The 15,492-nt window shown below is 37.6% G+C and overlaps 1 protein-coding gene across 3 annotated transcripts in view; it reads left to right on the top strand.

Annotated features, from left to right (window-relative positions):
- The window catches only part of PLEKHA1 (pleckstrin homology domain containing A1), a 35,115-nt gene extending 20,606 nt beyond the window's left edge, over nt 1-14,509 (top strand). Inside the window, exons 6-13 of one of the 3 annotated variants that reach the window (XM_072425098.1) lie at nt 3,329-3,460; nt 4,784-4,921; nt 6,113-6,181; nt 6,273-6,337; nt 7,325-7,388; nt 10,428-10,517; nt 11,617-11,657; nt 12,253-14,509. In XM_072425098.1, coding sequence (XP_072281199.1) covers nt 3,329-3,460; nt 4,784-4,921; nt 6,113-6,181; nt 6,273-6,337; nt 7,325-7,388; nt 10,428-10,517; nt 11,617-11,657; nt 12,253-12,448 — 795 coding nt within the window. In that variant the 3' untranslated portion in view covers nt 12,449-14,509. Of the gene's footprint in view, nt 1-3,328; nt 3,461-4,783; nt 4,922-6,112; nt 6,182-6,272; nt 6,338-7,324; nt 7,389-10,427; nt 10,518-11,579; nt 11,658-12,252 lie in introns of all 3 variants that reach the window. The other 2 variants (XM_072425096.1, XM_072425097.1) reach the window with 2 other exon arrangements.
- The last annotated feature ends 983 nt before the right edge of the window (nt 14,510-15,492 follow it).

Below are 15,492 nucleotides of genomic sequence, written 5' to 3'. Positions count from 1 at the left end.
GTAAGTTACAGGTCTACAATTTAAAAAAAAATTTCATGAAAAACAGTGGATCACTTTTGGTACAGAAATCTAGACCTCAGTGTAACGCTTAGGTGGTTAACAAATGCTTTTACTCTGCTTTATTTATGAAAATTTTTTTTACAAGACAGAAGCGGTAAACCTTGCCTATCCTAAATTTAAAACTGCCTGTATTACTTTTTTTATCCAAAGTGATACCAATTTATTTCTGGATCCTCTGCTGTTATATGTTGCATCAAAAACCAAAATCTCTTTCTTACAAACCTTGGTGCTGTCTTTTTTTTTTTTTATTGGTAGTGGACTGTCTTTTACCTAGCACCCTGGGCCTTTTAATGCAAGCCAGTAATTCGAAAATGCAGTGCAGGATATTCAAATAGGCACTGGGAAATATTTTCATTGCCAGTGTAGGGTATTTGATCTCGCTGGACATCTGAGTTTGTTCTGTTTAGGTTACTCACTGGTGTCTTAGAGCACTTTGCCTTTACATGCACATAGGTTAATCATCCTCAGAAACCCAATGTAATGTTTTCACTAGATGTAACTGGATGCTTTAATAAAGAAGCAAAGCAATATAAACCTAAAAATTGGTAATCTAATATAACACTGATTAACTGCAGAAAACCTACATACTTTTCTATGGGAACAACATTTCATGTCAGCATGTAAATGTCGCCTCTCGTTCGCTTCTTTTAGTGGTCACAAATACATTTTATAGGGTGGATAATTCACTTCTTGGTTATTGTTTTTATGTTTATTTACTATTATTTATTACATTTATTAAAATGTATTTATCTGATGCTGAAATATCTGCATATGAATTCCTAGATGTGTGGCATGTGATAATGTGCGGCATGTGATAATGTGCGGCATGTGATAATGTGCGGCATGTGATAATGTGCAGCATGTAACAGGGGAGCAGAAACACAAAGGCGGGTGGGAAGGTGTAGGTCAGGAATATAATTTATATAGAACTGTGGCATACATTTTACTGTTGGAGATGTTAAAAGGAACCAGAGACTTATTTATATTTAATGTTTGTACTGAACCTTTACAGTATGTACTTGTGAAGAACAGGATCTCCTTAGCTTTGGGCTCCAATTAGGTATTTAAGTTGTATGTTACAGTAAAATTATATAAACGGCAAAACCATATAGGTTATGGTGAGTAAGTGACTAAAGGAACCAAAACACTCTCTATTCAGTGTATAGCAGAGCTATAGTTAGGCTATATTTACTCCACTGGTTGTGGATGTGCAGCTTGCTGTTTTAGCATAAAGAAATGGTTTACATGAATCAGGCTGCTGTCCTGAAAATAGCAATAATTTTTTACATGTGTGATAAAACGAAAGATGTGAATACCTTTTGCTTTGAATTTGCTGTGCTTGTATGAATATCATGATTGTCATGATAGTATAGAGCAGTGGTCCCCAGGCCACAGACCGGTGGCCCTTCCTGCACTGCTCTGGAGCTGGTGGGGGTGCGGGTGGCTCTCCTCGCACTGTTTGCACGGGAGTTGCTGGGAGTAGCGGAGCGGTGTATGTGGGGCTTGCACTTACCCGCTGTTCCCGGCGGCTCTGCAGCGTGACAACACGCCAGATTTCCTATGCTGCTTTGCTCTTAGCTAGTTTTCGGCAGAGCTTCTGGGGGTGGCAAAGTGGTCCAAGCTGTACATATACTGGGTCATGGCCAAATTTTGTGCTGTGTTTCCAGGCCCCACTATTGGAAAGTTTGGGGACCACTGGTATAGAACACCTGAATTTGTTTGGAGATAAGCTGAATTTCTGAAAATGTGAGCTGCCTAATAACACAAACGACAGGTGTATTTTAAATAAAGCTTTGCAAGCTTTATTGTTTTTGATCTATTTTTTTTCCCCCTTGACTTAATAGTGTTTGGCATTTACAGTAGATGTCATTTATGAGCAGTAGAAAGGATGAGTTATTGTCAGTTCATTTCTCACAGGAAATGGCTTGTGGAAAGGGCTTTGCTGCGCCTGACTCCACACGCAGTGCAGAGGACGGTCTTTGTGTTTAACTCCCAGCTCAAGACATGAATTGATGCCTATTAAAAGCACAGGGCTGTGGGAGGCTAGGCTTCCTGCTAGAAACAGTCTTCCCTCCCACGCACATTTGATTGGCTGCAGAATAATCACTTTCTTGTGAGACCTCGGTTGAGATGATAAAGATGAGCCATAGCCTATTCGCACAGCTATGTGAAGTAGAACATTAGATGTGGCTTTCAGGGTTCTATTCTATCAGCTGCAAGTTCTTGTTTTAATAGAGAGCAGCATACTTGGCAAGTTCAGTGTAGACATTTAGCCTGAGTTTCTCCTCTGACACACTTTGCCCTTCTCATATAATATGGGGGTATATAAGGGAAACGTATGGGGTAGTCAGTAAACGGACAAAGTACTATAAGTATTTATCAATGGTACATCCACAGGAACCCTCTAGCCATGTAAAAAGTCAGCCTGATGAGATGAAAAACTCTTTGTCAGGCTTTTATCATTGTCTATTGTGGAATGAAAAATGTAACATTAAATGTGCAGATCAGGTGCTTAAAAACTGTGAACCCCACCAAAACCAAATTATTTGAATGATAAAAATTGACTTGATTCTTTATGTATTTATTTGTTTTTGTATTATTACAACATCCCACATAAAAGTCCTACTAAAAACAGTTCCCCTTTAAACATTTGCGAGGCAGGTGGTTATTGCTGAAAAAGCAGGTGATGCCCCAGCTGTCACATTTGCAGAGCTTCCCATGCGAAGCTCAGTGTTGCTTTCCGGGGAAACCCGGCAATCATGGCTTTCTTTGTGCATGCCAGGAATGATTGAACTCCTGGGCAAGACTTATCTCATCCCAGAACAGCCAATCAAGATGGCTGAATATCATCTTCGGGAAGTGAAGAAGGAAGATGACAGTGCCTTGTGATGGAACAGGAATAGGTAAGTAATCGCAAGTTTAGTTTTGCGTAATAATGCAGAAGAGACGTTGCCCTCCCCTTTTCTGCAATAATGGCCTGCCTGATCATACAAATTTAAAAGTAGGACTTTAGTTCCACTTTAAGGCAATCAAGTGAACACATTAACATCAACTTTGAAACGGTCCTTAAACTTCTCCACTCTATCTCTAACCCCTCTAACAAAATAATATTTATGTGAAACAAATCAAAGATTTGGCTGTTGTTCATTTCTAGTTTGACAACTTTGTTGCTTGTATGAAATAATATCTGTTTTAGAAATTTCTTCATGCATGTGTAGCATTATTTATTTTAAATATAACCTCATTTTGTGTTTGGTTTTACTTGTAGGTTCCAAAACCATGTGACCAACCATGTCCTGCTGACAGTGTGCACAACCAGCTTGAATATACTGGCAGTAAGAAACAGATCTCCTACAAGACTGAAATAGTGGGTGGTGTCCCCATTATCACCCCCACACAGGTAGGCATATAATTTGTATTGTTTTAGGAGGATTCTGTGCAGTCTATCAACAGTAATACAGATCAGGATAAGTTTGTTTTCCGAAAGATATATACACCAAATTTATTGAAAACAAAACCTGATGGTATTATTTGATGTTAGTGAGACAGACACATGAGATACTATTTTTACATTATTCAATTTACCCAGCACAAACTAAATTGAAAAGAACCCTACCTGTCACATGACCATCCTAAATACTTCTGGAAAAGTTCAATATAAAAAGTAAAAACCTCAAATGATTGGTGATGGGACCTGGGGCGGGGTAATTCAGGTGAAACTGGGCTTTAGGCAGCTAGGGTTCCGTAAACGTCCTGTAATGGTACCATATATAGTGGTAAACTCACAAAAGTTAAAAAAAAATAAATAAAAAAATAAAAATACACATAAAAATGAAATTTGATTTATATTTGAATGTACAACCCCTAAATGTGTAGTTCTTTTTGGTAAATAAATTGCATAGAAAGGCCAAGGCATCTGTAAATACAGTTTCCTGCATCAAAACTGGAGAAAACTGACAGGAACAGACAAGCAGACTGTCTAAGAGCTTGTAAAATAGGTTTCTTGCAGGACAATTGCTCCAAGCACAGATTACACTGGTTAAAGTTGTAAGTCTCATCGTCATAGAAGAGTGTTAAGCTGGTGAATGAATGGTTTATCCATTTGTGACACCAACATTCAAACATGGAGAAAAAAGTTTGGTGGTTTTAAATTATTTTGCTCGATCCAAAGCCGCTGATTTGTACAAATTTACCCCTCCAAACCAAAAGGGCCTACCACAGCATTTTGCAGTGATATACGTTCTGGCCTGATCCCAAGACATCCCTGGTTTGATCATCAAGATAATAAACCAAATTATGTATTCAGGTTGTTTAAAATACCTTAAAAAATTGTGCCCAAACTGCCAGACCTTAAAAGCTTGGGTGCAGATTAGGTGCTTAAAAACTGAACCCCACCAAAACCAAATTATCTGAATGACAAAAATATAAGAATTGACTTGATTCTTTATGTATTTATTTATGTTTGTATTATTAGAACATCCCACATAAAAGTCCTACTAAAAACTGCCAGACCTTAATAGCTTGGTGTCTCTCATCCACAATTGTCTAGTAAAGTCAAAAGTTAATAGAATAGACATTATAATGATAGTGTAATACAATGATATTGCAAAGCTTAAATATAACATTAAAAAAATTAAGTTGCATATCCTTTCTCAAGCTCTAAAAGTAAATTACAACAAAACAAAACTTACAATACTTTATATGTCTTTTTTTTTTTGTGCAGCAAGAACTCAGTGAATGTGCCAACACCGGTGACAGAGGTAACCTAAAACGCAGCCAGAGCCAGCTACCATCTCCTCCTCATCGGCTATCTGAGGGCAGTGTGATAAAAGCTGGATACTGTGTTAAACAAGGGGCTGTGGTAAGATACAAAAATAAATTAGATGTAATGTAGTTCTGTTTGATATCACTGTTTTGTTGTCACAAAGCGGTCTTGATATGATATGGAACATGCAACATTAATAAATGCAGCATTTAGGATTATGAATAAGAGAGCTTTAGACATACTGCCATCTTGTCAGATTCTACTAAAACTTCTAGTTCTTTTGGAAGTTAATGAAATGTGTTTTAGGAAACATATGTAGACTACCTTTGGTGACTTCTGATTAAAAAAAAACAAAACGAAAAAAAAAAAAACCTGTTATGCTGCTGCATTTACTTTGAAGCTTTTGCTTCATTGACTGGAACAGGTAAGGTCAGACAAATAAAAATGGTTTATTAATAGCAAGGCATAATCCAGTTCACTATCTTATGTGGGAAAAAATAGTGTTTAGCTTTTTTTTGTCATCCATTCCATGCTTCAGATCTTAGAGCATTGGCTGAGATCAATTTTAGGTGGACAGACCCATCAAGATGGTCTTGGCTGTTTGCAAATGCTCATCATGATTTTGTAGTAGTTTTTTTCATTGTTTCTGTTGTGATTTAAAGCAAGTTGAGGACAGAGCAACAGATTTGTTTTTATATCCCATGCTGGTCTGTTTAGCTGCTGGGAATGATTGAAAGGTACTGCATAAGCTCCTTAAGTATTTTCTTTGACTTATGACAGAGAATGTAGCAGCTGTTGAGGAAAGGAAAAGTAATTCTAGGCTGCTGGGGATGTTCTGTAAATGTTGGGAATATGCAGAAACACATTTGATGAACAGATGCAGACTCAATGGATCTACATCCATTGTTCTATTCTGTCAATCCCCAATTGTGCTGCTGTACCAGTGTCCTGGCATCGTGGGGGAGAGAATTTCCATGGAGGGGTATTTAATTCACAGTTTGTCAACTCACTGTAAATATCCATATGAATCCCGAATATTCAAAAAGTAAACCTGTACTGAAAATGTTTATAGGCTGTCATTGTTAACCACTCTTTCTTGTTTATTCTGCTGATACCATGTTTTGCTTATCCTCTGAGTTGGCCATTTAAACAAGAAACAGCCAGACAGCTAGCATTTTCAAATGGAGATTAGTAATGGCAGCTTCTGTTTCATCTATAAAATCAAACAAATAGCTGTAACAAAGTTGAAAATTGCTTTCTTTCTTTAATCTTGCTTTTTCCATAAAGATGAAGAACTGGAAAAGAAGATTCTTTCTCCTGGATGAGAATACAATAGGATACTTCAAATCTGAATTGGTAGGCCATGTCTTTTCTTTAACTCTTCATTATATTGTGTGCTTGGTTGTGAAATTTACACTTCTGTTTTTACCTTACTGCTGTGCCATAGGATAGGGAGCCACTGCGAGTTATACAGCTGAGAGAGGTGCAGAAAGTACAGGAGTGCAAACAGAGGTGAGCTTGCTTTTACTTTGCTGAAGATCACCTATATTAATGCGATTGTACAGTTAGATATTGTCATGTTATTTAAACATGCTAACTTCAGTGTTTTCCCCAGAATTTTTTTAGCAGGGTGGTAAAAGCTGTTGGCAGGTGGAGACCACTGTATTTAAACCCAATATTTCAGAAACCAGGTGGTTACTGAAAAGTGCAAGGTGGTGTGCCTAGCTAAAAGGGGCTGGAGAATGCCCTGAACTGTCACAACAAGAATGTTAGGTTTACTGCCCAGTTACCCATTGACCAAAAAAAGGGCCTGCAGTGCAGACATTCAGAATCTTTGGTTTTTACCAGCTGTTTTTCACACCACTGACTTGCTAGGTTAAATCATGATAAAGGCTCATGGCCAACATTATTCAACCCACTTCCTGTAAGGCCAGGTCCTCTGGACCCCACCTAGCCTGGTCCTGGACAGTAAAAGGGAGTAGACTGCACGTTTAAAAGATTCATTTAGTGATGTATTAATGATTACAACTTTGCATTCAGTTATGCATATGAATTCTGTCTAGAGATCTGCTTTGAATGTGTGCTGCCAGTATTGAAAAAAGTCTGCTCCAGAAAACAAGCTGCTTGCAAACTGACACCACCATACACTTAAGTAACTTGAGTGCATTCAGCTTCTCAGTGGTTTATCCAATGCACAGTAAACATCCTTGTTCACAAAGCATCAGCTTGAAATCTACAGCTGCCTTTCTGTATACACGTATACCTTTAAAAGTAGATTGTGTTCCCAAATAAGAAAAATCTAGGTACTGTATACCCCACAGATTTGTGGAATATTTGACCATTTCCCTTAGCTATTGCTTCAAAACATTGGTTCCTTGGACTGCAGCCTTGGAGACCTTTCCGCACATTTAGATTGTTCTACATCCTGTTTAAATATTCAGTGAATAAGTCAAAGTTACATCCATATAAAACTGTTGTATGGTTTTCTTCTCTCTATAGTGACATCATGATGAGGGACAATTTGTTTGAAATTGTTACAAGCTCACGAACATTTTTTGTACAGGTATGTAATAATACAGTGGTCATAAAACATGAGTTAAAGTTTGTGATGAAGCATGATACTTTTAAAATACTTTTTAAGTTTGGTTTGTTTGCCCACTTCCCCTTACAAGATTTTTTTTTTTGAAGCAGAACCACACATTTACCATTTACACATACAACTATTGCAGATAATGCTAGGGAAGATGTGCATTATTATATACTTGCAAAAGCATCTTCTCCATGTTACAATGACACCTGTCAAGGAGTTGTGTATATTAGGTAGCAATTATATGGTCCATTCTTAAAAGTGTGAAGCAGGAAAAATGGATAAAGGTAATTCTCAAAGTAAATTTGAAGAGACTCAAAATTGTAAAGGCTAAATGACTGCATCAGAGCATCTTCAGGTCAAGCTCAGTTTTCTAGTATGCAGTGGTTAGCATCTTGAAAAAGCAGACCAAGAACTTACAACTAGGCAACCATGAAGCAGGTCAAGGGCACCCAAGGCTTCACTGATACACTTTGATGGGAGGCTGGAAAGTCGTGTCCAATGTTACTGAAGGGCTTCTCTGAATTTGCCGAAAAACCTAATGCTAGCTATGAAAGAAGTGTGTCAGAACAATTATACTTACCTTACATCCACATTTCATCTTTGATGCCTAGGAAGGCCTTTGCTGTGGAAAGCATAGCAGATGAAATCTTGCAGAAAGACACTCTTGTAATGGACTGGAGTGTCATCTTACAAGGTTTTGCCTTGGTGAAAGGTTAAAGTATAATTCTCATGTTATCCTTTAAAGATAATTTCTGTTTGGAAAGATACATTTTATGCTACTGCATTATAGTCAAAGACGTGTTTTCTAGCAGTATAATGGGTGTTCTGTATATAATCAAAATAGAGGAAAACCCTCCTCACCAGAAGCTAGAATGGGACAACCTGAATCAAATAAAACATAACTAAAATGTTTTAAATATTCATCTTCAAAAACATAGCTTGTTTAGGCATACAAAATAATAATATTCCATTTTAGCTTCTCTTGAGGGGGGATTTCTCTATTATGAATATATAATTTGAGAAATGGGACAGAAGTAGTAAAATATGTATTGATCAATACCCCTATTCATTGCTCATTTGGTTATGTATCCTGTATATAAGCTGATATGGATTATACAGAGTCCCCAGAAATGTTAATGGTCAGACCTCTTCACCACAGGACCAGGAGTTCTTTCCAATTCAGCATGTTCTATGTAACAGTATGCTGAGCCCTTTATATCTGGGATAAAACAGAGGATGTACAATTGCAAATCATGAAACCACTGATTTGCAATTATTGTTCCCCAAGCAGAACTGGGTTGGCATATTGTAATTATGCATGCACAATACACACTGATGTTATTACTGGTTTTAGTTCATTTTTATGCAAATCTTGTTGAGTTCAATGGGATAGTATTTTTTAAAGGAACATTCTATACTTGTATGCAAGCAAGTCTAAATCTTAGAGGCAAACACAACTGTACTCAACCGGTCAAATTATGATTCTACATTTTATAGTCATGGTATCATTTTTGTCTTTACTTGTGCTTTTTTTTAAAGTGTTAGTACTGGGATTATCCAAATCTTTCTTTTTTGTAATAAGCTCTGGCATTTTGTTTTTCTTTTACCTTTCTCCTGTAGTGAGCAAAATAAAAGAAAACTTTGTGTGCTTAAATAGGAATTCCCAACATTCCAAAGATGTTGATGAAAATTTCTCCTGAGTTCTGGTGTCTTCCAATTTCTTTATCCAGCCTATTTCAGGCCTCCAGCCTCCAGCTATGCTTTTAAAGTGCTGCAACTTCGACTGACATCTTTACCAAGCTTTTTAAATCACTTTCAGCGGAATCTGCAGGAAACTTATTTCCTGTCATTTCCGCTTTCAAGTTTTGATATATAAAAATGAGAGCAGGTTGAACTTGTTGGACTAGTGTTTTTCCTCGTATTTCCAACCAGTGTAAACTTGCAGGTACAACCTAACCACCCTCAGGACAAGCTGTTGGCAAAGCATTGAGGGTTCACTATAAACGTGCAAAGCTGTAATTTTGGCTGTACAACATATTCATTGTTCACTAAATAGAAAAATAAAACTCAGTTTTAGCCATAATATGTTAAATCTTTAGCATCAGAAAAGGATGCTTGCTATTACCATTAATAGCCAAAAGAGCTGCTTTTGTGCTTCTTCTCCTTTAAAGTTTCACACTGTTATTTGGACCTGGCTTCATGGCTTAGTCCTGCCGAATGCTATTTTACTGTGCAGTGATAATTCTATATAGGCCTGCAGGGGAATGTTTATTGCTCAGGCAGGTGGCGGAGCTTAGCCATGAAGCTAGGAAAAGTTGGGCCTTGGTAACAAAGTAAAAATAAGTTGAAAGAGCACACAGGGATGCTTTCAGTATTGGGTATAAGCAGATATCCTAGGGTCGTCTTAACTTTAGAACTTTGAAATGTAGTTACTTTAAAGAGAATTTGAGTTTTGCCCATGTAAAAGAAATCAGCAAGAGGCTGTTTTAAGTTATACTTGCCCTCCCTTCATTATTCTGTCACTTTGGCAATTTGGAACAAAGAGCTAACCCTTTACATACACATAAGGATTTCCTCACTGCCCATATTGGATTGCACCAGTTTTGGATGATTGCCGGTGGGAGCAAATCTAAAGCCTTAAGTAAATTATCTAATGACCCTTGAAATGTGGGACTGTCAACTAAGCCTTTTACTATGCATATGTGAAATACAGGTTCACTTTAATGTATATGTTTCTAGTAAGCACTTGAACTGTACTCCTTATTTAATGTTATTAAAACTGTGATACTTCTAAAAAAATTTAAGTGATAAAATTGTTACTTTGTTCGTTGTTAATTTTGGGGAAAAAATATGTTGTACATGTGTTAGCATTATTAAACCATGTAGCCTATTTTTTAACAAATTATGCCTGTAGTATAAACGATCCTTGTTTAAAAAAAAAAAGTGTTACATTTTAACCATGGTTGTCAAGTATGCTCCACATAATGTTCCTTTTGTCTTCACCCCTGGCAGGCTGACAGTCCAGAAGAAATGCACAGCTGGATTCGAGCCATATCTGGTGCTATTGTGGCACAGCGCGGGCCAGCAAGATCTGCGGCTTCTGTAGGTTTCATCCTCTGCATGTAGCTCAGGAGGGGAAGATACTGGTTGCTGTATGCAAATTTAAAGACTCCGCTATCTTGTGGTTTATGGTTGTGATGTGTACACAGATGGACAAGTTAATTTCAATTGGTGATCTGATTTCCTGCATATTCTTCACCCTTACAGAGTATAGAACTATAATCTAGGGGGGAAAACAGCAGGGCAGTGCTATCTCCTTTGTATGTACAAATCTCAGTCATATGAGAAAATTTCACAGTTGAGAGTCCCAGGTATGTCCACCTGCCAAGAGGAATGGGCGCTAGTTGCTGTGTTACTTCATGCCAGAATACTAATACAGTGCCAAGCTACTCGCTAATATTCTGGGCTTAGTAAATATATTTTAGCTTTGGTCCCTTGCAAGAAAGTTCATCAGAAACATAATGGACCATCTTTACAAAGAAAAAAAAACACTTAAACTACAGTTAGAAAATTGTTTATGCGATTAAGTAACAACAAATTCCTAGTAATAAGGCTATCTAAAAATAAAATTAACCCTGACTTAGGTCAGAGGGGAATTTGCATTTTGTATGTATATGCAAATTCCCCTCCAACCCTAAGTCAGGGTTAGTTCTTATTTTTTGCCAGCCTTCTTAATAAGCATTTGTTGTTACTTAATTGCTATTGTTCATATAACATTATTTGTTGATGTTATTGTTTTTATTCACATTTACTAGTGCAATTAAATAGAACCCTATTTTTAAAGTCAGTTAAACATTTTTTGATTGAAATGTTTAGCTTTGTTCCTGAAGCCAATATTTTTAGTTTTCCTCATCACATCAGTGGAAAATTCTTCATATTGTGCTTATTTTTTAGAAGCTTACTTCTTTGTCAAACTGTAGCAATTATTTAGGTAAGACATCGTTCATTTCTATATTATCTCTGGAAACTTGCATCAGAGAATCCGTGCTTAATATGTATGTAATCTTCCTTTTACAGACTACATGATGAACCTCTTGTCAGCAGCTGTTTTTTGTCTCTTTCATCTCTTTCTTTCTCTTCTCCCTTTATTCTACCCTTCCTAAGGTTTATCTAATTCCAACCCTGCCCTGTCTCCCCGCAGATGCGACAGGTCAGACGTCTTTCAAACCCCTGTATTCCGAGGTATATGGGCATCCATGCATGCCCACAGTACTGACCAATCGCTGCCTCCTTCTGCCATGTAACCCATCCCCATGTCCACACAGTTATCATTCACTCATTCGTCATCAGTGGGTTTTGTTTATGTAGCTGTACTGCACCATAATTTTCTTATGCTTGCATGCAACATGTTTAAACAGTTGACAAAGCATGCCTCATCTCAGGAAGTCACCAAGACAAACTGATCAAATCATTAAAACTGCTTTGTGTTACACTTATAACTCTAACAGCCTTTTGTAGCTTTGCCTGAACTTGCCTTCACCTGGCAATTAAGGATTCCAGAACAATACAATAGGTTAAAATGTAATTACTCGTGGATATATTTTGAGCAGAGTTGACTTTGCAGAAGTCAAGCGCAGCTGAACTCCTTCATCTTTATCCAGTTCTTGTAAGGACGTGAAGGAATAATCTGTTTTTATATATTGGCTTACCTTGCTTCTTGATTTTACAGTTGCTGACTCACTTTGGCTGTTTTACTGTTTTTGAGGCTGACACTGATTTACTAACGGGCTTTCATTAGCTGTATTTGTCTGGTAACATTCTTTCTGGTTCTTTGCAGGAGGCCCCCACCTCATACCCTGAGCACAGCTCCTCTTTTCGCTCCTTCAATCTCCCTCACTCGGCCGCCCGACTTCAACACTCTGACCCCGGCCCACCATATCGGGACAGGGACGAGTCTTTCACCTTTACCAAGAACCAGCCAGGACATCCCAAGATCACGACTGTCTCTCCAAGAAACCAGACTAGCAAAATGATCCCTTTGTATTCAAACACCACGTCCATCAGTGTTCCAGACACAGGTGTAGACATTGATGATGCAAGCCTGCCAGTCACAGATGTCTGAGGTCAGTCTAAGGAACTGCATCTGGACTATGATTTTATCCCAAGTTTTCAGCTGTGTGTGTATAACATGCACCTGATATCCTGCTATGCACCCTCAACCAGCGGCAAGAAATTGGGGATTCCACCTCAGTTGGACCATGCACCTTTGACACACATAAAATAAACACATTCCCAAGTTGGAAGATTGTTCCCCATCTGCAGCTAAAGTGAGAAAGGAACAACCATTTGTTGTTTTTGTTTTGTTTTTTTTTTTATAACCTTATTAAGGAACTGTGTGATTCCGTTCATATAAGTGTGCCATGTTCGGCATGGAGTGCCTTGTTATCCTTATAGCAATTATATTTACGCAGCTGTAGTTTATGTAGGCCCAGTAATGGTTCTTGCACTAGGGTTGGCACGGATACCTAAGTGGGACAGTCGAGTTTGTTTTAACTGGTAGTACTAAAACAGTATTTCATTTAACATGTAAACCACAGCCATACAGCAGTTAAAGCCTTTCCAGAAGCAAAGATTGCTGGACTGCTCCCAATAATGAATTATTGCCCTTATTCTGTGTGCCCTAAGGTAATTTTTACCTGCTGCCAGTGCCGCTAATAGAGGAATGTGCTGTTTATCTAAAAGTGGGTATGAATTTTACTTACTTTTATTTACTTCACTAAAAAAAAAAAAAAAAAAAGAGAGTGCTGTCCCACTTTAGGCTTCATACCCGCCGGGTGCAGTAAGTGTAATTTTTTTGTACTGCTGGGCTCGGTCCTGATCACATTGCCCTTGAATAAGCTATAGAAGATTCTATACAGCTCAACAAAATCTGTACTAAGCATGCTGTTACTGACTTCTCTTTCCTGATTGCTTGGCTTTTGATCTTCAGTGCTTTGAGGCTCCGACTTTAAAAAACTGGTATGCATAAATACCTTTCCGTTTATGTTCCTATTTACATGCTGGTTTTCTAATTGCCATGCTGGTTCCAGGTCAGTAAGTCAGAACGCACTGAAGTCGTAAACTGCAAGGCAACATGTTTTTTAGTAAATGGGGCCAGCAAAGCAGCTCCTGCATTTCTTTTTAGAAAAAGTCTTGGAAACTGTAGACCTCATAAATGAAAAGTAATATAAAGTGTATTTTTGTTTCCCACAGTTAACATTTTTCCTTATATTGTACTGTATTGCCTATAAACCTTTCTTCCTTTAGGTACCTTTTCCATGATGCCATATTTTGCTTTTGTTATCCCTAACAGATGGAGTAAACATATACTGATATCTGTGGTCATAGAGAAAGCATTTGCACTGCCCTAGGCACATATTTTTATAAAGACTGCAACACTTTTGTCACCAAATCTTTGTCGATTGTTGTAATAATGAACAGTAACAACCTTGTACATATGGACTTCTATAAAAGCTGTGTGTACTGCAAGCTTTTACAAAGCATTTTCACTGTTCCAGTTAACGTGAATCAGATTTGTTGAAACCTATAAAGTACTCTGCAGCTTTAGTTTCGGGAAGTTAAACAGCATCCATGATGATGTTTTGTGGTTTTCTTAGTGCAACGGTCTGTGATCAGCAATTACACTCCCTGCAGCTATTGTGTATGGAACCTTGCTTTCACTGTGCCCCCCCTTAAGCGCTTGGTTCACCAGTAATATTCCCAGAAAAAGCAACTTGTCTTTGCAGTGTTTTGTCTCAAGTGCCTGCTGACACGCGCATTGGACCTCCTGTGCCGTAAGACTGTTGTTGTCTTGTGAACTGCTGATTTTAACAGGTCTGCTGTAAACGTGTGCTTCCATTTATTACTGTTCTTAAGACAACAAAATCCAAAGCGTTTTTCCTTCTTTGTATATTTTTTTTATATATTTGTGGGTGATGGGTTCTAATTTATAAAGAGAAACTTCTCTGTATGTATAAAGTGCACCTATTTGGAAAAAAAGCCCCTATATATCACTTGAAATAAATCTTGTTTTCATTAAAAGTTTATCATGTTAATATATTGGTTTCTTATGCTTGTGTGTAAATATTTTTCTTTATCAATTCTTCATTAGAGAAATTCCCCACATTCTGTCCTTCTGTTTTTACTTTTTCAGCTTTTGGAGTTAACCCTTTGCTACCTTGACCTTATACTATAAAGCAAGGTCAGTTCAATAAATCAGGGCTATCTTAGTAAGTCACCATAAGACATATATGCAAAAGTTTACCTGTGAGGCAAAAAAAATTTAATATTAATTACCTTACACTTGGCTTCCAACCACTATGCTTAGGGGAGGGTAAGGTCATGATTTTTCATTTCAGATTCTTGCAATGATAAGGATACCAGAGAAAATGCTCCTGCACATGTACAGGTTTGGGTATCTTGTACAGGTTTGGGTAGGGTAAGTGTGTTAGTACTGTAATTTCTAAATTAATTAGGGGGCCCTGAAGTAATGAACGAATCTTACTCTTTCTTGCAAGATCCATTTTATTCTACCTATTCCTATGATAATACATACCCAGATAAAGTTGTTTTCCTAGTTTGCCAAACATCAGTCCAGTAATAAGACTGTGTGTGTGTGTGTGTATATATATATATATATATATATCTCCTTCAATATATAGTGCATAGGATAGTGTTCTGTGAGTAACTCGGTGACATCCAATTAGGCCATTGGATGGGCAGCCAAACAACAAGCATTTCTGAAAGATCATACATGATAGCCTGCATAGATCTTTCAGTTCAAGTTTAATTATATGATGTGAGTGTTATTGCCAGAATTATGTGGGAGCATGCATTACACTATGCAGGAATGTTCTCAACTTACTGTATGTACAATAGCACCCTTTGTTTACCATATATAAATATACATGCTGGCTGCTCTGCATGCACAGAGACAACAGGTGTCAACAATCCACAAGATGCATCACTTGTGTCATGGCTCACAAACAGCAAACCTACTGAAAATACTAATTCACTGGCATGTAAATGCATTTTCTGG

The sequence above is a fragment of the Pyxicephalus adspersus genome, chromosome 10, assembly GCF_032062135.1.
Source record: "Pyxicephalus adspersus chromosome 10, UCB_Pads_2.0, whole genome shotgun sequence".
Classification (NCBI taxonomy): domain Eukaryota; kingdom Metazoa; phylum Chordata; class Amphibia; order Anura; family Pyxicephalidae; genus Pyxicephalus; species Pyxicephalus adspersus.
Note: the sequence above shows the minus strand (reverse complement) of the source record. Positions and strands in the feature narration are given on the sequence as shown.